Source organism: Capra hircus, chromosome 3 (assembly GCF_001704415.2).
Source record: "Capra hircus breed San Clemente chromosome 3, ASM170441v1, whole genome shotgun sequence".
Lineage (NCBI taxonomy): Eukaryota > Metazoa > Chordata > Mammalia > Artiodactyla > Bovidae > Capra > Capra hircus.
In genome coordinates, this window is record NC_030810.1 from 34,701,641 (window position 1) to 34,727,647 (window position 26,007).

At 40.7% G+C, this 26,007-nt stretch overlaps 2 protein-coding genes across 2 annotated transcripts in view; one reads left to right on the plus strand and one right to left on the minus strand.

Annotated features, from left to right (window-relative positions):
• HOOK1 (hook microtubule tethering protein 1) overlaps window positions 1-8,294 on the plus strand; it is a 70,229-nt gene extending 61,935 nt beyond the window's left edge. The window contains exons 20-22 of the mRNA XM_018044771.1: window positions 1,135-1,236; window positions 3,081-3,149; window positions 4,729-8,294. Coding sequence (XP_017900260.1) covers window positions 1,135-1,236; window positions 3,081-3,149; window positions 4,729-4,899 — 342 coding nt within the window. The 3' untranslated portion in view covers window positions 4,900-8,294. The remainder of the gene's footprint in view (window positions 1-1,134; window positions 1,237-3,080; window positions 3,150-4,728) is intronic.
• The window catches only part of LOC102191099 (cytochrome P450 2J2), a 32,723-nt gene continuing 23,165 nt past the window's right edge, over window positions 16,450-26,007 (minus strand). Inside the window, 4 exon segments of the mRNA XM_018044796.1 lie at window positions 16,450-16,951; window positions 20,365-20,503; window positions 23,139-23,326; window positions 23,658-23,799. Coding sequence (XP_017900285.1) covers window positions 16,773-16,951; window positions 20,365-20,503; window positions 23,139-23,326; window positions 23,658-23,799 — 648 coding nt within the window. The 3' untranslated portion in view covers window positions 16,450-16,772.

Genomic DNA, 26,007 nt, shown 5'->3' on the forward strand with positions numbered 1-26,007 from the left:
TACTTCAGGGCAGAGATTAAAGTAGTACCATGTGTATATAATAGAAAACTCAGAAAATATAAAAAGTCACAACCATACTTTTAGCACTTAGAGGCAACAAACTGTTATGTGTTCTTTGTAATTAAATTGTGATTTAAACACTAATATGTCTGCTTTTATAATGTGAACTTCTATGGGAGTGTCCCCTAACTCTGGTGAACTGTTGTAGTCCCATCTGCTCTAGTGCCTGCCACGTTTCGTGCTCAGTAAATTGTTTTGAATGAACCACAGTAATTTTTAGGGATTATTACCTTCTAGTCTTTTTTTCCTTAACTTCTCTAAACATAGATGAAATTTTCTGAATTCATTAAATTTTCAGTTCAGTCGCTTAGTCGTGTCCAATTCTTTGCAACCCCGTGGACTGCAGCACACCAGGCTTCACTGTCTATCACCAACTCCTGGAGCTTGCTCAAACCCATGTCCATCAAGTCAGTGATGCCATCCAACCATCTCATCCTCTGTTGTCCCCTTCTCCCGCCTTCAGTCTTTCCCAGTGTCAGGGTCTTTTCCAGTGAGTCAGTTCTTCGCATCAGGTGGCCAAAGTATTGGAGTTTCAGTAAATTTTAAATCCTTTAAAATAGTTTTGTAATTAGGTCAAACAAATGACCTTATTATTGGAAACTTGTTTTTGCTTGTAACTGCACCTGATATTTCTGAGTTGGCTTTCCACCACAGTAGGAAAACACCTAGTAAACTAAGAAATTTCTATTACTCTTAACTGTGTATATTCAGCAGATTGTATAATTATTGAATTAATTTTAATTAAACTTAAAAAAATTTTAATTTATCTGATATAAGTCAGATAAATGTTTAAAAGGGTTATTTCAAGGCTTCAGTGCTAAAGCTTTATAAAGCTAAGTAACTATTTCTGAGTACTGTGTCTTGAAGAAAGGAAATTTGATTTGGGGATGTGTATCTTCACGTTTTTAATATTGAATTTCTTTAGAATGTTATTTTTATTATTCTACAGTTAACTCTTGGATCACTTTCTGGATAATGTTCCACTTTACTCTGATTTTATAGACTGTGTTCATATTTCAGTATTTGACAAAGTAAACATAAAAGATTTGTTTTGTTTTGTTTTCCTTTAAACAGGTAATAAAAACTTTAGATCCCAAATTAAATCCAGCATCAGCTGAAATAATGCTACTTAGAAAGCAGTTGGCAGAGAAAGAGAGAAGAATTGAGATTCTGGAGGTAAAATTTCCATATGCATGCATCCCCTCTTAACTCTGTATAATCCTGATAATTAACTGCTGTCAGCATTTTCCATTAATGATCAAGTTTCACAAGAACTTAGAAGAGCAGCACATTTTAGCACTCAGTATGGTTATGACAGAGCGTCTCACTAGCCCGCAAGATGGGCCTTTCCAAGCTCATGTGCCCCGCTGCATTGTATGTCTCTCTGTCTGTAACAGCCAGTCATATGGCTAGTCCTTCTTTCTAGTAGCATTCTGCTATCATGCTCCTTTTAAAATCAAAGCAGGGATGAGAGTTCTTTTTTTAAAAAAAGAAACAAAGCTCATCTATTTTAAAAGGTACTGTACTCAGTTAACCAGATTCTTCTTCCCTTTTCTTCTCCCTGTAAGTCAACTAGGAAGGTTATGTTTTAGGGAAGTGTATTCATTTATCATTTTCTTCATATTATTTCTGAGCTAGATAGAGTGTGGTAAAAATATTTAAAGACTTGAAGACTTTAGTATCTAGCATGTATACCAGTGTTATGGTGGCAGTTGCTATAAATGCTTGTCCAGGCCATGTCAGGCATTGTAAAAAGCACTAGATAGAGGCATCTCTTGGGAGAAATACTATTCATTCTTCAGGATCCAGTTTCAATATATCCTCTTTATCTTAGGCACAGTTAGGGATCTCTCCTTAGTGACTCCATGTACTTTGAACTCACGAATTCATTCCATAATAGCATTTTTCTTTATGACATGTGTTGGAATGTCTTGAGGACAGGGGATGTATCTTATATCTCTGTACCCGCAGCATTCAGTATCACATCAATCAGAGGCCAAGGTTACAGCTTTAGTGTTAATGTATGTTAAAGTTATCACCTTCCTCTCTAATCGTCAGTCTGTTCATCTGTAAAATAATGGGACTTGAACTGAATGATTGCTGAACTCTTAAGTTGTTCTCATTATTCACTTCCCAGTGAAAGCCCATGAGCTGAGTACACCAGTGTCTTGCTTGACATGCAGCTCCCTAACAGCTGTGATGATAAAACCATGCCTCTAATACAGGGCTCTGAGGAAATCTTCAGTTAAGACCCTGCATATGGACTTTTAATTTATGGCTGCATATCTATATACATGCTGCAGAAGTAAAGGCAGAAAGCTAGTATTTATTGCAGAGGTTATTCTGTCTGCATTCTCCTTGGGCAGTCCTCCTGGAGTGCATGTGATCCAGAAGAGCATCTTACCGCCTTTGTTTCCTGTACGCTTTTTGTTTCATGAGCATCTGTAGGAACATTCAGATGTTTTAGATTATAACAGTTTATGTGAGTCAACTATATCTGGTGCTCAACAAGATTACGAAATCCGCCATACTAGAATAATTAAGAAATGAATGTCAGTCTCTAGGGTGGCAGACGCCACAGCCAGCCTAGTATACAGTCAGCAAGGACTGAGACAGAACAATTGATGCTGAAGCTTTACAGGAAATTTTAAAAGACTTTTCGGGTTATTTTTCCCTACATCCCTTTTCTCCTTAGTTTTGACTCCTCCACAGGTGCAGCTCTGTTTTGTCACTGAAGCCAGTGGTTACTTTTTTCTCTAGATAGAATCGCTCAGTTTCTGTTGTTGTTGTTCAGTATCTGTTCTCCCAGTAAAGTTCCTAGATTTATTAGTCAGTCTTACTCTTTGCTAAAGGGGTTGGGCATATACTCCCCATGATTCAGCTTTACATTTTGTCTGCTGTATGTGCCTCCCAGCACATTCTTCACATTCTCTTGATCATGAGCATAATGAAAAAGTATCCATTTTTAGCAGTTAGGGTTTATTCCTGGGATTTTAAATAGTCCTCATATCTTTTTCCAGAGTGAATGTAAAGTAGCAAAATTCCGTGATTATGAAGAAAAACTCATTGTTTCTGCCTGGTATAATAAGGTGAGTTGAAATTTAGCCAGCGATTAGCTGTCTTGAACCGTGCTTGTCAAACATCTTGACCATGAACCATGGAAGGAATTAGTACAAATGAGAACATGTATGAATTAGTTCATGCTCATGTTTATGCATAACTGAACAAAGTTAATCTGACTCTGTGGGTTGCACTCAGGTATTTTGTCTCTTTTATTTAAAAAAAAAACAAAACTGGTCATAATACAAATTTACTTCACATTTTATTTTCACATCCTTAGTTGATTCTGACTTTTTCAAAACCACTAAATTGGTTTCATTACTCGCTAACCTTTAAATTAATGTACATGAAGCATTCGTACAATTCATAAACATTTTAAAGATTGCCTCATTTGAGCTAAAGCAGTTAATATGTTATGCATACAGGGTTTCTGTGGAAATACAAATATCTGTATAATGCAAAATTAAGTGTTACTAGTGCTCAGCATTTAATATCCGTAAAGCCGATCTCAGTATGTCCTTTATTGTATTTATTTGTTTTAGTCCAGACACTGCTCTTAAGAATTGTTTGTCTGTCCTAACAAAGAAAACAGTATAAAATAATTTGAAACGCATTTTATTATCCTTAGTGGGATGTTTTCAAGAGTAGCATTTCTTGATGTATATGGTTCTTTTGGGTATTCTCCATGGATGGAGGAGCCTGGTAGGCTGCAGTCCATGGGATCGCGAAGAGTTGGGCATGACTGAGTGACTTCACTTTCACTTTTCACTCTCATGCTTTGGAGAAGGAAATGGCAACCCACTCCAGTGTCCTTGCCTGGAAAATCTCATGGACAGAGAAGCCTGGTGGGCTGCAGTCCATGGAGTCGCAGAGAGTCGGGCACAACTGAGTGACTAACACTTACACTAACACTATGTACTAGTTACTAGTGAAGCTGTAACTGTGGAATGTGGTCTAGTGAGAGAGGAGTAATGACTTTCCTTAGTAAGGAACGCCACAGCCCACAACTACGGTAATTTGTCATGTACAGCTTTATAGCTAGACCATAGTAAATTTGAAGTATTCTGTGGTTCTAAAATTTCAGCATGCATCAGAAGACTTGTTAAAATACATTATTGGACTTGCCTGCAGAGGTTCTTAGTTAGTCAGTCTGGGTAGAATCCATAAGTATAATTTGCACTTTTAAATTCCCAGTGGTGCAGGTGTTAATCCACGGGCCACACTTCAGGAACCATTGATCTGAGCTATTCTCTTGTGCTGTGTCTGCTCATAGTGGCTGGAATATTGGCCTGACACGAATGTTTGCCTTGGAACTTTTTTTGTTGTTGTTATGATTAAGCTTAATTCTAGAACATTATTTTAAGCTATTGTTTTTAAAGATTTCAACTGTAATGGATTAAAATAGAGAAACTGGGTTTTATGCCCTGGTTTTCTCCTATCTTAATGGGTATTATCATGTGCAGATTAGCTTCTGAACTCTTTTTTTTTCTCTATAAGAAGTGAGGAAAACATCAGCTTTAGAGGATTGTTTTGAGGATTAAATGATTTTGCATAGGTGGAAAGCACTTTGCAGACAAATAATCATGTTATTTGTTTATTTTTGTTCAGAGTCTAGCATTCCAGAAACTGGGGATGGAATCTAGACTTGTGAGCAGCAGTGGTGCTTGCAAAGACACAGGGGCCTGCGCTCCTGCCCGGTCTTTCCTAGCACAGCAGCGGCACATCACCAGCACCAGAAGAAGTCTCTCTGTTAAAGTTCCTGCTGCGACAACCGATTAAACTGCATAAGAACACATAAACAGAAGTGTCCTTAAAATGTTTTGCATCTTTCAACTAACTGCAAGGTTGAAAAGAAGTGTATGTTTCTGGATAGCAGCTTTTTAAAAATCAAAATATATGCAATTTTGCCAGATTAATATGGAAACAGAATTTGGAAGTAGCTATCTGGAGGAGCACATGTGAGTAATTGGAAGATATAATAAGGTAAAATTTCAAACATTTGTCTTTGGAAAGTATTATATTATTTCAAATTGACTTTGTATATTTTAAAGTTCTCAATTGTAGCAGTAATTAATTTGCAATGTGTAATCAGTTATAGGCAATTCAAGACTACTGTTCTGGTCCATGTAAAAATAGTGAACAGGTAGGCACATGGAGAACTATACAAGAGTTATATTTTTTGACTAAAAATACACAGATATTACCTCTGACCTCTCATTCTGTCATTGAATGGGTATATTTTATCATGTAATGAAAAAATAACATTTGGAAGATTTGACTGTATTGCAACGACTTCTCCATAGTAGAAGTGACTATTTGGAAATGTTGCAGATTTAGACAAGGTCATAGTTCTCATATGTACCTACTATAAACAAAGCCTTGTATATAACATGGTTGAAATGTTAAGGGAATGAACTTTTGACTTAAGAGATGGCTTTCTGACAGGAAGCAAGCTGAAAAGTATACTTGGTGTGAAATGTCCACGCTATTTTTAATATAATTAATGAAGATTACAATTATTACTTTTAAGCATAAAATTAGTATTGTTTTTAAGCAAAAAATTAAGAGGGCTTCTAAAAAAAAAAAAAAAAAGATGAGTTAGTAGCTTACCTCTTCACTGAAAAGAGAGTGTACAGTGAAGGGTCAATTTGGAATAAGTTTTACCTTGTTTACTAATTAAGAAACCTGTCTTGGGCTGAGTTTATGGTGTTCAGTTCATTTCTGCCCAAAGCTCTTTTTCTCAAAGGTGTTACTCCCTTATTTTTAGTCATTTTTAAGAGTCACACTTTGGAATTTTAGTTTGAGTAAAATCTGTGCTGTCCAATAATGTAACCAAAAGCCACGATATGGCAAATTGATTACAATTAAAAATTCAGGTCCTTGGTTGCACTAGCCGCATTTCAAGTGCTCAATAGCCACATGTGGCTAGTGGCTACAGTATTGGACAGTGCAGATATAAAATGCAGAAACCTCCATTGGACAGTAGAAAACTTAATCTTTTTATAAAAACCTGGAAATACTCGATGTTAGAATACAAAAATGAAAAAAAAAAAAAGAAAAAGAAAGAAAAATGTTGGGACTATCAGATATGAAAAGGAATTGAATTGTGATGTAACCAGCATCTTACATTCCTTTCAATTGAATACCTTGTGTTGTGACATTCACAGTTAATTTTTGCAGAGCTGTTCAACAGTTATACTACCGATCAGCACATGTCTAGACCAGGGGTCAGCAAACTTTCCATAAAGGGACAGATAGTCAATATTTCAGTAAATGTTTTAGATTTTGTGGGCCATATGATCTATTGCAAATACTCATCTCAGCTGAAAGTATAAAAGCAGCCACCAGACACAATATGTAAATAAAATAGGTGTGGTTGTATTTCAGTAAAACTTCGCAGAAACCAGCAGTAGGCCAGACTTAGTAGGCTTATAGACCTCTGTTAAAGATTTTATTCTTAGCCTCTTAGCCTTTTTTTTTTTGAAAATACGAGTATTGTTCCATTTACAGTATTACTCAGATACTTGGTTTTTAGATTCTATACCAGTAAATGTTTCTAATCACTGAAAATGTAAGAATTTAATACTCTATTTGGGTCTCTGAGATTAGGGAGCATCTGCCAGGATATTTTGTTTTATCAGGGTTACTTCTTTTGACTACCTCTTAGATTTTGGTGTTCTTTACTGGTGCAATTATGTTCTTTGGTTGCATTTTCCTATATTTTTATAGTCTCTGCTTGCCTGTGACTTTTAGTGAAATGAAACTATTTTAGCATGTAATTAAAATTTTCCAAGTATTATAGCATTTTGGTACATTTGGTCAGTGTAAGACATCTGCTCCTTTAGTGTTTACGACTTGCTATAACTGAAATTTCAGAAGCTCTTCAAGCTCCCTTTTAATGAAATCAGTTGTAAAACATCAATTTCAATAAATTAGAATTTTCACAGTCCAATTGCTTATAATTTTGCAGTTATTATATTTGAAATTTCTAAATAATTCATGCAATTTCTAAATAAGGATGTGAGGCTAGATTCTTTTTCCTAGAGAGAAAGCAAATTTTGTGATTTATCACTTTTCTAGTTGATAGAATTTAACATGCTCAATATGTATTTATACTAATAAATTACTAACATAAAGTTCTGTATTATTATGATTATCATATGGAAATTCAGGAACTGATCAGAAGTGAGAGTCTTTTCCACATCTGGTTAATATAGTGAGATTGACACCCTGTGGGTGGTAAAGCATTATAAATATTCATCTTGAACCATGATTTATACATGTTTGTGTTGTGAGGCTTGAGTGTATATTACCAGGGAAGAGAAATTCAGCATTTATCTATTTGATAAGCAACTGAATGTCCCAGTGACTATAAAGTAAAACCACTTTGGGAATGATCTTTAATTTTCAGCATTTTCTCTAAGATTAATAATTCCTGTATCTTTTTAAAATAAAAGTGTGTATACATATGACAATGATGTTTATCCTCTGCTTAACTTAATGTAATACAAAATATTTCAAGTTCATTGTATTTTTTCAATGAAGAAGACTGTTGAACTAATGATTTAAGATACATTAAGAATTAATGTCTTATCTAGAAACATTAAACTGAGAATCCCTTGCTAAGAGGTCATCATCTTTGATAACTGGAGTGCTAAGTTGAATGTCAAATAATACTTCTACTTCTATACCTGTTTCTACACCTCTGGCCCTATGGAATGGCTTTTAGGCCACAATATTATCTGTGTTAGGTTCTCTGTATGTGTATGTAATGAATAACATTCCTATGTAAAAATGTATGCATGTGGTTTTATGCATACATTCATATTGTGAATCTGTACATTGCAAAGAAGTAAATTTGTAAAGCACAACCATAAAAGAAAATAGTGTGCAGTTATTAAACTTGATGTATCTTAAATGTAATTTTTAGTTTATAAAAAGTTCTTTCTATTTTCTATGGCAAAGACTTTGACACTTAAAAAATAGAAGTGATACTGGATTTATTTTTGTAAGTATTTAGGATATTATTTTAAATAAATGATTGTCCAGTATGGTTTTCAGATGTTTTAAGTAAATAAACTTTCTGATTCTGTGTCTGATATGTATTTTTAGTGGGTACAAGTGCACATTTATTTGCTGCTAAATAAAAACTTAAATATTTAGACTGGTAAAGAAAAAATAATCGCATTCATTCTAATTTTGTTTTTCATTTGAATTTTTTTGGTGAGTGAGGTGTGTAAAAGTGATTTTTGATGTATCATTTATGTCCCCAATTTGCATTATCATGGACTCTAGAATTTTCTTTTTTTGCAAAATCTGATACTGTCCTTTAATATTCATTCTTCTCTTCTTTCTTTAGTCACAGAACCCCATACTTTAGCTTGTTACATTTACCATAGGGGATGCATGGGAAGGAGGTATGGATTAACTACTTGCCAGATTCCTTTGTGGGGCTTTCCATGTGGGGTAGGGGTAAAGAATCTGCCTGCTAATGCAGGAGTTCAGGTTCGATCCTGGATCGGGAAGATCTTCTGGAGAAGGAAATGGCAACCCACTCCAGTCTTCTTGCCTGGGAAATTCTATGGACAGAGGAGCCTGTGGAGGGCTGCAGTCTGTGAGGTCACAAAGAGTCAGATGTGACTCAGCACAGCACAGCAGATTAGTTTGTAAAACTGGGTGGGCCATTTAACTACATTCTGGCCAAAGAGATGTGAATAATGGTGATGGGTGCCTACTAAAGGAAAGGGCAAGCTTTCCCTAGTTCTCCCCCTCCACTCCTTATCTAGAACGCCATGTGCCTGAGGGACAGTGCAGATTAAGAACATTTCTGTTACCAAAGAAAATCCTATTGGACAGCTCTACTCTAGATATCTCTGGCTTTCCTGGTGGTTCAGAGGTTAAAGCGTCTGCCTGCAATGCAGGAGACCAGGGTTCGATCCCTAGGATGGGAAGATCCTCTGGAGAAGGAAATGACAACCCACTCCAGTATTCTTGCCTGGAGAATCCCATGGATGGAGGAGCCTGGTTGGCTATAGTCCACGGGGTCACAAAGAGTCAGACACGACTGAGTGACTTCACTTTAGATATCTTCACTCTAGATATCTAGGTTTGTGTACATACTCTACAGCTCTCTGAGGTTCCAGATTATAGGGGATAACAAAAATATAATGAAGTGAAACTTCCAGGCATCACCCTGCACACAGTGACATGTTCAGGTATAGAGCTACGGTTGGATCCTTAAACTAGTTTTCATGGTGACGTGCTCCATTCCCTTACCCACCTAGGCTGCAACAACTTGTTATCAATAAGTGGTTAAAAGTTGTAAATTAGATCACTTGTCTCGTTTCAACTCAGAAATTCCAAGATAAAATGAGAGATCTATTTTTTCTATAACTTTCAAAGTCTTTTTCCTAGTGACCTTAATGCAGTCTACCTTTTTTAAAAAATGCGTCTGTTCTGCTACACTAAGTTATTTGAGGTCTTTGGCCATATCACACTTGGCATAGTGTTTTCCAGAGTCAGTAAATATGCACTAACTGAACTAGAATTGCTGATGCTGGACAGAATGTTTTATTTAGAAATCCACTCTCAAGATGCTCTGAGGAGATCAGGGCAGGGTGTGTTGGAAGGAGTATCTGAATAGGCAAACAACCCTCCACCCATAGATTCAGTAAACTTCACAAAACTAGAGACTCCTACACACTGGGTGACTAAGAAAATACCCACATTGAAACAGGTGGAAATGGCTGAGCCACTCTTTCCATGAACTTCATCATCAATAGCATGCCATACAATTGGCATTTGGGAGGGAACTGTCAACCACCAGCTTCAACTTGAGTGAAGGGTTCGGACCACACATCTAGCATCCCAATTTTTATGGCTGCCACCTGAAGGACTGGCTTCTAATCCTCTGGGAGCTGATGGGGCCTGGTCTTTGCTTGTTCCCCAAGACCTCAAGGAACTATAAGGTAGTTTTAAACCTGTGCAGCACTTGCCCAGCTCCTTCCCCTTGGCTAGGTGCTGAGTGAGCAGGCAATACTACTCAGGTCCCACCTGCATCCTGGAAGGGGTTTGACTGCTCATGTCACTGACTTTCCCAACTGCTGTCTGAGGATTTGCCTTCTAACCAGCCTGCGTCTGGGAGCTAATGTTAAGTGTTAGTTGCTCAGTCATGTCCGACTCTTCGCAGCCTCATGGACGATACCCCACCATACTCCTCTGTCCATGGAATTCTCCAGGCAAGAATACTCAAGTGGGTAGCCATTCCCTTCTCCAGGGGATCTTCCAGGGATCGAATCCAGGTCTCCCACATTGCAGGCAGATTCTTGACTGAGCCACCAGGGAAGCCACCTGGTGCTAATGGGTATTATCTGGGGGATATTGGGGTAGGTAATTATGCTTCAGAGCTTAAAGCAGCATGTGGGCATTTCCTGTGGTTTCTCACTGGCTTGCTCCAGTGAAAATCCAAGCCTCCAGCTTCTCCCCAGAAAGAGCTGAACTATACAGTCAATGTCCTCACTTTTCCAGCTGGCAATCTAAGGGTCTAACTTGCCTTTCTTTGGGAGGAGATGGGGCCTGACCTGCATTAGTCCCCCAGGGTTAACAGAAAAGGCAACAATTCTGAATGGCCCTGCATGCTTTTCCCATCGCACTCAGCTCACTCCAAAAAACCCAGCTCTCAGCAACACTAGTGGGGTTAAACTGCATACTGGTGCTCTGACTTACGGTTGCTGCCTGAGGGTCTGATTTCTAACTTGCCTGTCTCTGAGAGCCCACAGGACAGGCAATGACCAGTCTACTGGGAGTTTAAACAGGGATGCATGCACTTTATGCAGCTCCTACCCTCCCCTGCCTGCAACAGTGATAAAATCAAACTCCCAGCTTCTCCCTAGAGGGAGTTGAACTTCACATCAAGACCCCTACTTTCCAGCTGCTACCCAAGGGACTGCTTTTAACCCACCTATGAAACCTAACATTATACAACATTTGCTAAGACCCTAGATAGTGTATTGAAAAGCAGAGGCATTACTTTGCCAATAAAGGTCCGTCTAGTCAAGGCTATGGTTTTTCCAGTGGTCATGTAAGGATGTGAGAGTTGGACTATGAAGAAAGCTGAGCACTGAAGAATTGATGCTTTTGAACTGTGGTATTGAGAAGACTCTTGAGAGTCCCTTGGACTGCAAGGAGATCCAACCAGTCCATTCTAAAGATCAGCCCTGGGTGTTCTTTGAAAAGGATGATGCTAAAGCTGAAACTCCAATACTTGGCCACCTCATGCGAAGAGTTGACTCATTGGAAAAGACTCTGATGCTGGGAGGGATTAGGGGCAGGAGGAAAAGGGGACGACAGAGGATGAGATGGCTGGATGGCATCACTGACTCGATGGACATGAGTTTGAGTGAACTCCGGGAGTTGGTGATGAACAGGGAGGCCTGGCGTGCTACGATTCAGAGGGTCGCAAAGAGTTGGACACGACTAAGTGACTGAACTGAAACTGAAGCTGAAACTGGGAGCAATACAGCAAAGCAACCATTTGAAAGAGTGGTTGGTCTGAATGAGGGTGCAGAAGTTTGCCACAGTTCTCCACCCAAGTTCATTGTAGGGCAAGTGAGTGATAAACTCCAGCTTCTGATGTCTCACTTAGAGAAGGACTTGGTTTACTCATTTAGTGCCCCTACTTTTCTAGCTGTTATTTGACCTACTGACTTGTCACCTTTTCTTGAGGCACTGAGGACTTGACATACTTTATTTTCCTGGGGGGCAGTAAGAACAAAGATGAAAGTTTGGACAAGCACAATAGTCTGAGAGGCACTCAGAATCTCTGGCCAGAATAATTGGTGAGGTTTATCTCATACTATGCACGGAAAGTCGATGAAGCCTGGGAGAGGTGGGTGTTTTATCTATGTGCAGAAACCAACAGAGGGTCAAGAAAAGCAAAGAAGGAAGTATGTTCCAAATGAACAAGTTTCCAGAAACTGATCCAAATAAAATGGAGATTGGTGATTTACCTGGCAGGGAATTCAGAATAATGGTCACAAAGATGCTCACCAAGGACTGAAGAGGAATGCATGAACAAAGTGAGAATTTCACACAGAAAATTTTAAAAAGTACTAAGCAGAAATTACAGCAGTGAAGAATACAATAGCTGAACTGAAAAACTTTAATGGGCTTTGAAACAATAAATCAAGCTGAAGAAAGCATTGACAAACCAAAAAGACTGGCTGTTGGAAATCAGAGGAGGGTTAAAGAGGGAAAAAAGATAGCTTAAAGGACTTACAGAAAGTTCAGAGAGTCCCAGGAGGAGGAGGGGACTTCCCTGGTATGTCAGTTGGCAAAGAATCTGCCTGCAATGCAGAAGACCCTGGTTCGATTACTGGGTCGGGAAGATCCACTGGAGGAGGGTATGGAAACCCACACCAGTGTTCTTGCCTGGAGAATCCCCATGGACAGAGGTGCCTGGTGGCCTACAGTCTATGGGGTCATAAAGAGTCTGACATGACTGAGCAACTAAACAGTGGAGCAGCACAGGAGGAGAAAGAAAGGGGAAGTTTATTCAAAGAAATAATAGCTGAAAACTTCACAAACCTGGGAAAAGAAACAGCCATTCAGGTCCATGAATCCTAAAGGATACCAAATAAAATAAGACCCACACCAAGACACATTATAATCAAATTACTAAAAGGTTAAACAGAATTTTGAAACAAAAGAGAAAGTGATTTGTTATGTACAAGGGAAGCCCCATAAAACTATAAGCAGATTTTTCATCTTGCCCTCTAGAAGGGAGTGTGATGATATATTTAAAATGCTGCAGAGGGAAAAAACCTGCTAGCCAAGAATACTATATCTGACAAAGCTGTCCTTCAAAAATGAAGAGGAAACAAAAGACTTTCACAGATAAAAGCTGAAGGATATTAAACAACATAAGAGCATAAGAAATTAAAGAGACACATGTACCCCAATGTTCATCGCAGCACTGTTTATAATAGCCAGGACATGGAAACAACCTAGATGTCCATCAGCAGATGAATGGATAAGAAAGCTGTGGCACATATACACAATAAGTATTACTCAGCCTTTAAAAAGAATACATTTGAATCAGTTCTAATGAGATGGATGAAACTGGAGCCGATTATACAGAGTGAAGTAAGCCAGAAAGAAAAACACCAATACAGTATACTAACACATATATATGTAATTTAGAAAGATGGCAATGATGACCCTGTATGCAAGACAGCAAAAAAGACACAGATGTGTAGAGCAGACTTCTGGACTCAGAGGGAGAGGGAGAAGGTGGGATGATTTGGGAGAATGGCATTGAAACATGTATACTATCATGTAAGAATCGAATCACCAGTCTATGTCCGATGCAGGATACAGCATGCTTGGGGCTGGTGCATGGGGATGACCCAGAGGGATGCTGTGGGGAGGGAGGTGGGAGGGGGGTTCATGTTTGGGATCGCATGTACACCCGTGGTGGATTCATGTCAATGTATGGCAAAACCAATACAGTATTGTAAAGTAAAATAAAGTAAAAATAAAAATTAAAAAGAAATTATGAAACTCATTGATAAATGTATATATATAGACAAAAACAATTCCGTATTACTATTATAGTGGTGGTAAATCATTTTTCATTCTAGTATAAAATATTGATTAATGGATACACAATATAAACAGATGTAAGTTGTGACATTACCAGATAATGGGGGAGGAGAGAAAGATTTGTTTGCAAGTGAAGTTATCATCTTAAATAGATAGACAGTTACAACTATATTTTATATAAGCCCCATGTTAACCACCATGTACACCACACCCTATCCTGGGACCAATTTGTTCCTGACCCTTGGGTGATGAGAGGGGAGGGCTCTGCTCAGGTGCATAGGACATCTCTTACAGAGGGTAACATCTCCAAGACTGAAAAGCATAACAAACCTACCACATACATATAAAAACTAATATGGTGGCAGGGGAATACATATGGGACAAAAGAACAAGATAAAATCACAGAAGAACTAAGTGATGTAGAGATAGGCAGTCTACCTGAAAAGAAGTTCAGAGTAATGAGCGTAAAGGTGATCAAAGAACTCGGGAAGAGAATGTATGCACAGTCTCACATTCCGAGTGAGAACTTAGAAGTTTAAAAAATACTTAGAAAATATAAAGAACAAAAAAGCAGAGTTGAAGAATATAATAACTGACATGAAAAATACACTACAAGGAATCAAGAGTTGGCCAGACGCTGCAAAAGAATGGATCAGTGAGCTGTAAGACAGAGTGGTGCAAATCACTGCTATGGAACAGAATAAAGGGGAAAAAAATGAAAAGAAATGAGAGCAGTTTAAGAGACCTCTGGGACAACATCAACTATAATATTCGCATTATAGGGGTCCCATAAGGATAACAGAAGAGAGAAAGACCCTCAGAAAATATTTGAAAGATAATAACTGAAAATAATCCCTAGCCTGGGAAAGCAAACAGTCAACAAGTCCAGAAATTCCAGAGAGTCCTATACAGGATTAACTCAAGGAGGAACACACACACATCATAATCAAAATGAAAAAAAAAAAAAAAAAAGATGAAAAGGTAATTTTAAGAGCAACAAATAAAATACAAGAAAATTCCCATAAAATCATCAGATGATTTTTCAGCAGAAACTGCAGGTCAGAAGGGAGTGGCATGTCCTATTTAAGGTGATGAAAGGGGAAAACTTGCAACCAAGAATACTCAGAGAGGCTCATGTTCAGATTTAATGGAGAAATCGAAAGAAAAATTTAAAAGAATTCGGCACCAAACTAGTTTTACAACAAATCCTAAAGGAACTTCTGCAGGCAGAATAAAAAGACAACAAATAGAAACAGTAAAGCATGGGAAAGGCAAACAGAGTAAAGGCAGGAGTCTATCCGATCCTGAACTAGTGAGCAGGTTAAACGATGAAGGTAGTAAAAAACGTTCATAATGGGGCTTCCCTGGTAGCTCAGCTGGTAAAGAATCCAAAGCGGGAGACCTGCGTTCGATCCCTGGGTTGGGAAGATCCCCTGGAGAAAGGAAAGGCTACCCACTCTGGTATTCTGGCCTGGAGAATTCCCTGGATTGTATAGTCCATGGGGTTGCAAAGAGTCGGACACTACTGAGGGACTTTCACAAGGTAGTAAAATCACTTGCATCCACAAAAAGCAGTGTAGAGATACACAAGCAATTAGATCTAAAATATGATATAAAACAATAATCAGGAGGGGAAGAGAGTACAAATGCAGGGTGTTCAAAATGCATTTGGAATTAAGAGATCAGCAAGCAATATATATGACTGCTCTAAGTTGCTGGTCTACAGCTATGCAGATTGCTATACAAAAACTTTATGGTAATGTGTGTATGCGTTAATCGCTCAGTCATGTCCGACTCTTTGCGACCCCACAGACTGTGCCCGCCAGGCTCCTCTGTCCATGGATGGCAATGGCAAAGCAAAAATTTATAATAGATATGCACATTTGAAAAAAGGTTCTTCCTATACACACTGCAAAATGCTCATCCATTGTGTTAAGGCTGGGACCACTTGTCAATCAAAAGCTGACAATCAGTTTTCAAGAAAAGATCACACCCACCATTATCCCAAGATGGGGCTTGGGAATAAATGCCCAAGAGGGGATTTAAGGTAAAGAGGCACATAAAAGACAGAAAACATTTCCACATTTGTTCCCCAAACCTGCCTTCCTGCTGCTGCTAAGTCGCTTCAGTCGTGTCCGACTCTGTGCGACCCTATAGACGGCAGCCCACCAGGCTCCCCTGTCCCTGGGATTCTCCAGGCAGGAACACTGGAGTGCGTTGCTTCTCCAACGCATGAAAGTGAAAAGTGAAAGTGAAGTCACTCAGTCGTGCCCGACTCTAGTGACCCCATGGACTGCAGCCTACCAGGCTCCTCCATCCATGGGATTTTCCAGGCAAGAGTACCGGAGTGGGGTGCCATTGCCTTCTCTGAAACCTGCCTTCCAGGTTTAGTTTATTTTGGTCACATTCTTCTTAGCCCTGTTGTCCAAGGCCAAGGTAGTGTTTCCTTAGGTAAACCAGAGGAATTGCTTCTCCATAGAACCCTATTTGTCAATCAGGAATTTACCTGCCCTGCTGACTTCCCAGGGACCAGTCTGAGGGAGAAGCAGGATAAGCTTGCTCAGTGCTACCAAGCCTGAGGGCCTTTCTGGCCTAGGTCAGTGGCTGCCCCAGGGCCCAACTTCTAACTCTTATCCACCATTTGGCACCACTTTGACCCAGGCCATCTCAACAAGCCAGAAGCAAGTCCTTGTCTAAGGAAGGACACAGAAGGAGGCAGATCAGAGCTATGACTTTAAGGATGTGCTTTATGATTTCCAAACCACTTAAAATCCATTCTTTCCTCTGATCTTTACAGCAATTTTTCCTTTAGAGAAGGAATCATTGTCCACTTTAAATCTTCTGGATGAAAATGGAATCACAATGTAACTGATTTCTTCAAGGTCCCACTGGAGACGGTAAAGCTTGAATGCAGTTTCCTCTGTGTCCGGTTCTTATGATCTGTCCTAGAGGCCCTGGATGCTGTTCCCTCACTTCTGAGCAGGCCCCGTGCCTTGAGCGGGGACAGGCCTACTCTTCCTGCTCTCCTTCACTCCCCCGCCCCAACAACTTCAGCCTCGGGGAACAGCACAGAGCCGGTGGCTGACTGGGGCAAGGGTCAAGCTAACTCTGAACTTCAGGCTCAACTTTTCATTCTCTGGTGGCCTGAAGGTAAATTTTTGCAGAAGTGAGGTAAAAAAAATAAACAACTCAGTCCTGGCCAACTGTTCTCCAAGGCACATCCGCTTTCCTGAAAGACAAAAATATGAGATATCTGGTTAGGTGGTCTGTGTCAGCAAGGATGGAAATCTTCCACCACGTCTTGCAAAACCTGAGCAAAGCGCAGGCCTACCTGGCCCTGGGCCTTTATGTACTCAGCTTAGTTGATCATAGCCACCTGGGGTAACAGAAGCCCTCCAAGTTCATTCCACAATCACACATTCAGTGCCTTCAGGGGTCAGACAGGTGAGCAAAGGTGAAGGGACAGGGCACAGAAGAAACAAGTGAGGGCCAAGGTTGACCTATAAATGTGGTCGAGCCAAAAGTCTTACAAAAATCCACTAGCAAAGGACAAAAGCAAAACTCTGTGTTTATCTCTTTCAATTTTCAAAAAAAATTGTTGAAAAGTAAAAGAAAGTAAGTGTTAAAGCAAGGTTTCTCAAGCATGAGTCACCTTTTCCCTGTGTTGTTGCCCTCCTTCATGACTGGGAATCTCCCTGCCAGGGCTCCCCTTGCAGGGCCGACCCCATTCCATCCCCGCTGCTTCAGGCTTCCCCTAGCTCTCCCCTTCCTGACGCCCTCTGCCCCAACTTGGGCTACAACACCCTACACTGGTCTCTACCATCATGTCTCTTGAGGGTGTTTTAATAACTTACTTTCTCCCTAAGTAATACATGTTTAACTGCAAAAATGGAAAAAAAAAAAAAAGTATAAAGACATTAAAGATGTTTGTAATCCCCCAATCCAGAAAAAACCCTTGTTAACCTTTGACATAGTTCCTCACTATCTCTGTAAAGATTTTCTTGCACACTGTCACTGAGATGACCCTCTGTAGTTACAATACAATACAATATTATAAATCAACTATACTTCAACAAAAATTTTAAAAAAGAAACCAGAAACTTGAGTCTTCACCCATTTTAAGCCGATTCCTTAGGCACATGACCTTGGATGAGAAAAAACCTTATCTTAATTCTTATTTCCTTTCACTGAGAAAGGAGCTACTAATTGCTTTCCTAACTGTTAATAACTGGGTTGCTGTAAGTATAAAATAAAATAATTTGCTTGCAAATGAAATCTGTAATTAAAAGGATGTGTTACAACTCTCAATAACAAGAGCAACAACAACAACAAAAAAAACAGTGAAGCAAGAATAATTATGATAGTTAAAATAAAACTTGTACCATGATAGGAAATATAAAGCTCTTGTAGACTGGGAGACTGGAAGGTTTTCCTACATCTCGTGTCTGATTTCATATTAGAAAGTTACTTGTCCAGTGTGAGCAAAGGTAGCACAGAACCAGAGGAAGAAAGACACAGAAGATCTAATCAGAATCAGTTCAGATACACGCAGGACAGTGTCCTACAGCAGGAAAGCCTGGGCTGTGAATCACTCCTACGTGGGTTCAAATTCCAGTCCCTCCCTTTCCGTGCCTTTGTGGCATGATCAGCAAAACTATACTGTCACAGAAAGTCAGTCTATATTTAATTTAACTTAATGATAAGAAGAAGGGAATGGCAGCCCACTCCAGCATTCTTGCCTGGAGAATCCCAGGGATGGAGGAGCCTGGTGGGTTGCCATCTATGGGTCACACAGAGTCAGACAAGACTGAAGTGACTTAGCAGCAGCAGCAGCAATGATAAGAAAACTATTATGAATTTCAAGTGTCAACTTACTGTAGCATTTAGCTACTTTTGGGGGGAGACACTGCTAGGATGAGCACAGGCTTTAGTATTTGATAAACCTGGTTAACCCTGAGTTCTAGTTGTGCCCTGTGAGCTTTAAGACTGTAGATCCATAGTTGGCCCTGATAAGCTCCACTTTTGAGCCTTATCTTCAGTGTGGTGATTGGAATTTGAACCTTGTAACGTTAAACTAGAACACATGGTCCACGAGAGTGGCACTGGTCTTTTTTCTACCTAATCATTGTCATATTCACAGGGTTGCATAACTGAGACATAACAGGTGCTCGGGAAACATTTATAGATATAAGGACTTAGGAAACAATTTGAAATGATCTCAACAACATCAGTTCAGTTCAGTTCAGTCACTCAGTCGTGTCCGACTCTTTGCGACCCCATGAATTGCAGCACGCCAGGCCTCCCTGTCCATCACCAACTCCTGGAGTTCACTCAGACTCGCGTCCATCAAGTCAGTGATGCCATCCAGCCATCTCATCCTCTGTGAACATAACTAACTCTTTATCTGGTATACAAAAAGAATTTTTCTTACTCATTTTACAATATTATGAGTAAAACACCCAACTGCACCCAACTGGCTGGCTGGGAAACAAGAAAGAGAGAGTTTTCTCTGCATTCTCATTCATATTTCACGTTATGCACCATATAAAAGTAAAGGGTGGTGGTTGTTGTTCAGTCACTAAGTTGTGCCTGACTCTTTGCGACCCCACATACTGCGGTACACCAGGCTTCCCTGTCTTTCACTATCTCTGGGAGTTTGCTCAAATTCATGTTCCTTGAGTTGGTGATGCTTATCTAACCATCTCATTTAAAAAGGCGAAAGGACCTCTTCAGGAAGAACTTACAGAGCAGAATCTCATCTACTTAAGTCCATGGTACTTAGAATCACTTGTGATGCCCACAGTGCTAAGGAAGCAGCCTCCCCCATCCCTTTCTCAGCATTAGCTTTACATTTTTATGAGTGGGAGGCCCTAAAAAGATCTCAGAACATTTAAAGCTCAATAAAGATGGTTGGATGTGAGAGTTGGACTGTGAAGAAGGCTGAACACCGAAGAATTGATGCTTTTGAAGTGTGGTGTTGGAGAAGACTCTTGAGAGTCCCTTGGACTGCAAGGAGATCCAACCAGTCCATTCTGAAGGAGATCAACCCTGGGATTTCTTTGGAAGGAATGATGCTAAAGCTCCAGTACTTTGGCCACCTCATGCGAAGAGTTGACTCATTGGAAAAGACTGATGCTGGGAGGGATTGGGGGCAGGAGAAGGGGACGACTGAGGATGAGATGGCTGGATGACATCACAGACTCAATGGACGTGAGTCTGAGTGAACTCTGGGAGATGGTAATGGACAGGGAGGCCTGGCATGCTGCGATTCATGGGGTCGCAAAGAGTCAGACACGACTGAGTGACTGAACTGAACTGAACTGAACTTAAAGATGGTGAGTGTCCAATCTTCTTTGTGGGTAACAGGCAGAGGCTAAGCTCCTATCCCTCAAGTTTCTAGGAGAGAACAACGTGAAGCTGAAATCTCCATCAGAGTCAAGCCAGGGCCTAGGAAGTAAGGGCATGAGTCTTGGTGATGCACAGCCTAGGGAACCTTGAGGTGCAAACAGCGGCAAGAGTGAGTCATGCTGGGTAGGGCTATCTGGAGACATTCCAACTAAAGCAAAGCATCACAAGGAGAAGAGCAGGGAAGGGCAGAGAGAGGAACTCTGGGTCCCCACACTCCTATTTCTTGTTACTCACCTATTGAAAAAGGCAGGAAAGATTCCCTTTTCTTAAACTGTCCATTCTCCAGAAAATGCTCTGGATTGAAGGTGTCAGGGGTGGCCCACTCTGTGGGGTCGTTGTGCAGCGCAGTCAAGTTGGTCATGACCACAGTGCCCTAGAGAAGGCAGAAGAGACTCAGGCAAGACATGACACACACATGTGTGCAGAGCACGGCAGTCCCCTCGCTCCCAGAGCCTAGGCTCCAGGGCTGACAGCACCCTGAACTCCCTCCATCTCCCCAGCTCACCACCTTCTGAGGCCAGTCCCTAGCACCATTCTCTTTGCCATGGGGACAGCTTACAATGGTGGACTGAAATTGTCTGCTGGGAATTTTATCAGGGAAGTGTGACTACTCGAGTGCACAATGGATCTCTTCAGGGACTTGTCAGTGTAGAAGCTGGGAGGGAAGGTGTGTGCATCAATAAGAGAATAATGTGACAGTGGGCAGGCAGTTCTGAGCCAAAATCAACCCAGTTGCTCCAAGATGAAAAATGTCTCATTCATCTAAGATTCTCTAACTCTCTTCCCTTCATCATCTAGCACATTCCACAGAAGAGTTAATGATAGAATCAGGTCACCCAGTGAAAGGAATCACTGTCCTTCCCGGTACACAGCAAGAAACCCAGGAGTCCTCCTTAGTGTCTCCCTTTCCCTCATTCTGCTTTCATCCCATCCTTCACCAGGCTGGTCACTTTTCCTTGAAATTCCTCTCGATTCTATCACCTCCATGTTATGTCCCCCACTGCTTGGTCCAAGGTACTACCTTGGTTGTCCACACTCCTACAGGAGGCCTATCTACAACTCTATATCCTCTCCCCCCTCCAAAGTGCTTCACACACGGAAAGCAGAGTTAGCTCTGGACACGATTTGGTTGTCACTGCTGTCCATCCACTGTATCTGGAACTTGACAGATGCACTCCAGTGTTTCCCAGCACTCTTCTATTAAGGACCCATCACCTGCCCTCTATCTGAGTCATGGTCCTTCTGCCTCCTCCCGCTATATCAAGCCTCTTTCAGTTTCTCAATCATACCACTTGTTCCCATAACTTTCTACATGGTGGCCTGTGGGCATCCTCACTAAACCTGCTGGTGCCAGGGTCTTTGTCCCTGCCATGAGCCCCAGTCGCCCCCTGCCTCTGCAGGAGACCTTCCCATATTAGTAGGTAGGTCTGGTCCAGTCTCTTATGAGGTCACTGCTATTTTCTCCTGAGTGCTGGTGTGCACATGACCCAAGAGGGGAGTTGATATTTCCTGTAGCCCTGTGGAATTCCTGCAATCAAAAGCTGCTGGCGTTCAAAGTCCTTGGGGCTCAGGACTTTCACTCTTGTGGGCAGAATTTCTGTCTTGTAGTCATTTTCCAGTTGCAAGTTCCCCACCCAGGGATTTGTTCTAGTCCTCACAGAATACTACATCAGAAAAAAAGTCTTGTAGAACCAGTCTGTTGAGCTAGGATGGTTCTCTGGAGCTAACTAATTGCTACGAATACATGAAGATCACCTGTAATATCATTTACACCTCAGAATTCACCCATAAAATGGTCAACCAGCAAGAAAATAGTAAATGCAATCACTGCGGGAATAGCTGCTTTTCCTAGGGCTGCAGGGACCGTGACCAAGATGAGCCCAAAGGGAAGTTCTTCCAGTTTTGCCTTAAGATCAACATGAGGTTCAATACACAAAAAAGGACTCAGATTGGATTGGATTCACAGAAATAGACCAAGGTGGTGAGGAAGCAAGGTACTGTATACGTGCAGTGTTCAGGTGAGACACTATGGGGCAGAGGAGAGCTGTTTGCTGAGATCCTACGAGTGACGGGCAGAGAGAGCAGAATTGCCTTTGTGAGGAGAGAGAATTTAATAGGGCCCTGCTGAAAACAATTGCAGGAAGACTCTTTAGAAAACAAGTCAAATGAAGCAACTCCAGAGTGAGAACATGGTGTCGTACAAAAAAGATGGAACCTGGGCATCAGAACACTTCTATTTTTTTAACCCAGCTCTTGTGACTTTGTAGCCAAGGGATCTTATACAAGATCAATCAGCTCTGAGCCTTGATGCAAATTTGTAAAATGAAGATAAGAGAATGATTGAGAATTAAGACATTTTGAAAGAATCTGTATAGTTCATAGTATATAACTGCTCCTTAAAAAGCATTAATTAATTCTCTCCTTTTGTGATATTTAATATGCACAAGCTTGGATTGATTCTTTCGTGAGGTAGTCCCATCAAGGGACTGTAAGTCAAGGCAATACCTGTGGGGATATTATGTTAGAAACACCAGTTTAATGCGATGGCCCAGGAGGTCTCAACTGTCCCTCATATTTTAACGTTCTATAGCCCCAGGATTGTGAAGCAGAATTTTCCAAAAATAAATCTGACAAGTCACTATCCTATCAGAAGCCCTCCCATGACAAAGAAGAGGAATTCATGGCAAAGGCTGATGGAGAATTGCTGCCTGCACATCATGCAGTAAAAAGAATGAGAAATCTCACAGTAGAGAAAATTCAGCCTTTGCCTGAACGTGCTTGACGCAGGAATTTCCGTTCTCCTTCAGAACATCAATTACCACTGACTTGATAATGTTCTGAAGATCCTACATGAAGAAAAATATCCAGTATTAGGTCAGTAATTATATCTCTCTCTCTGCATTTAGGTGTTTCGCTAAGACAAGAAAACATGTCACTTGTCCAGGTGAGAATCCCACCACTTAAAATATGAGCTTGGGGACCTGAGACTACGAGTGGGGCCTTATTACCTTGGGCAGGTGGTATCCAGCCAGGGTGGTGTCCACTGTCACCTCCCGGGGCACGTTCAGAGGGATAACATTCCCCATTCTCAGCACCTCGTGGACGACAGCGTTGGTGTAGGGCATGGACTCTCGAGCGGCCGTGCTTGGCTGTTGTGATTGGCCAAGCACCCTGTCAATCTCAGCTTGGACTTTTTCTGAAAAAAGTAAAGGTGGTTCTATTATTCTGTTTTTCCATAACTCTCCTTGAGCCTGGTTAAGTTAAGGAATGAAATAACCAGCATCAAAACGGCTATCTTAGGCTCTCCAGATTAGCTTCTCAGGGAGGTATGAGAGTGGGAAGTGGGCCCTGGTGTGAGACAAATTAGGTGGAAAACTCTTGCTCAACAACATTCCTGCAGCAAGTTCCTAAAGCTGTGTGAGCCTCAGGTTCCTCTTATTGGTGAGGGTGAACCAATACTCCCTATAGATGAACTAATTTATGGAAGCATACTGACCTGGCCTAGGCCCATCCACTAATGAGCTCACCTTGGATTTCGGGGTTAAGGGCCATGTAGAGCAGCCCCCAGCGCAGGGCGGTTGAAGTTGTCTCTGTTCCAGCAAGGAAGAGGTCCAGGGTGTTGTAGATGAGATTTTCTTCACGGAAACTTGAAGCAGCATCGCCCTTATGCTAGAAAACACAGCGATTATTGGCTTATCCAGATGGTTCTTAGTTGCCACAACATAGGAGGCTTCCTTCACCCTAGAGAGAACATGGGAGGAGAGATTCCCCCAAGAGAAATGACTTTTCCTTTGACCATCTCAGCAGGCAGAGGCTTATTACTGCAGTATCATTAGCATCTTCCTGCTCCAAGTGCTGGAAGCTTTTGTCACCTTAGATGGACGAAAATTGAGAGAATCTTTTTACTTCCATATTTTGGGAGAATCTATTATTTATTATTTTAACAGTATATTGTTATATTGGAAATATAATAAAATTTGGGTTACAATATTAGCCACACCATTCACTATGTGTATGACTTGACCAAGTTACTAAACCTTTCAAACTATGTTCAATACTCATCCCTCAACTGGCATTATGAACTATGTGAGATGGAAATGTCATATAAGAAATCCTCAACAAATGTTTGCACTGTTATCATAAAGAATAATTTTTAAATTTCCCATTAACATCCTCCTTTTTAGGTTAAAATTCTCTGATTCCAACAGCCATTCCTCATGGCACTTCGGCATCTTCACCACTTTCCTACAGAAGCTTCAGAGTGTCAATGTTCCTCTGTGTGTGGTCACACACCTGCACACCTTATAACAAGTGAAATCTCCTCCTCTCAGGAGAAATCAATGCTTCTATTAATGGTATAACAATAAAGTGAAATAGGAGACAGAGAAAAGTGCACAATTATTTCAACTGCAAGAGTTGAAAATGAGTCAAAAATTATGCCACTGTGGCAGTGATGAGTATTAACCAGAGGGCTTACTATGTTAAAGGACATACAACCTATTTGGCTTTTTCCATGCTTCTTACAAATAACATTTGAAAGTGCATGAGACAGGGAGGAGGGAGGAAGGCAAAAGTCCTCCACTTGAGGCTAACCTTTGGCATCTGACTCATGTTTGCTTGTGCTCTGCACTGGGGAACTGGGAAAGGGGTAGTGTACTGGATATTGGTATGGCTATTAATAAAACAATGCTTCTTTTTCTTATTGGGTACAGGTCTTTGAGATATGGGCAGAGCATAGAGATTAGACTGAAAAGGCAGTATTTGGGCTTTCCAAAGACCTCAATTGAAGAAAGTAGGGAAAACCACTAGACCATCCAGGTATGACCTAAATCAAATACTTTACAATTATACAGTGGAAATGACATATAGATTCAAGGGATTAGATCTGATAGAGTGCCTGAAGAACTATGGATGAGGTTCATGACATTGTATAGGAGGCAGTGATCAAGAAAAAGAAATGCAAAAAGGCAAAATGGTTGTCTGAGGAGGCTTTACAAATAGCTGAGAAAAGAAGAGAGGCTAAAGGCAAAGGAGAAAAGGAAAGATATACCCATCTGAATATAGATTTCCAAAGAACAGCAAGGAGAGATAAAGCCTTCCTAAGTGATCAGTGCAAAAAAATAGAGGAAAACAATAGAATGGGAAAGACTAGAGATCTCTTCAAGAAAATTAAAGATTCCGTGGGAACATTTCATGCAAAGATGGGCACAATAAAGAACAGAAACTGTATGGACCTAACAGAAGCAGAAGATATTATGAAAAGGTGGCAAGAATACACACAAGAACTATACAAAAAAGATCTTAATGACCCATATAACCACGATGGTGTAATCACTCATGTAGAGCCAGACATCCTGGAATGTGAAATCAAGTGAGCCTTAGGAAGCATCACTATGAACAAAGCTAGTAGAGGGGATGGAATTCCAGTTAAGCCATTTCAAATCCTTAAAGATGATGCTGTTAAAGTGCCGCACTCAATATGTCAGCAAATTTGGAAAACTCAGCCATGGTCATAGGACTGGAAAAGGTCAGTTCTCATTCCAATCCCCAAGAAAGGCCATGCCAAAGAATGTCAGACTACTGCACAATTGCACTCATCTCACACACTAGCAAAGTAATGCTCAAAATTCTCCAAGCAAGGCTTCAACAGTACGTGAACCAAGAACTTCCAGATGTTCAAGGTGGATTTAGAAAAACAGAGGAACCAGAGATCAAATTGCCAACATCTGTTGGATCATCAAAAAAGCAAGAGAGACCATTCACAGTGACCGCTTCTCCTGAGCAGATCAGCAAGACCTGGGGTGCCTGCGAGGAGCTCGACGCAGCACCATCACACCCCAAGCCGGGAGCCAGCAGGGGACATCTGCGTGCTCCAAT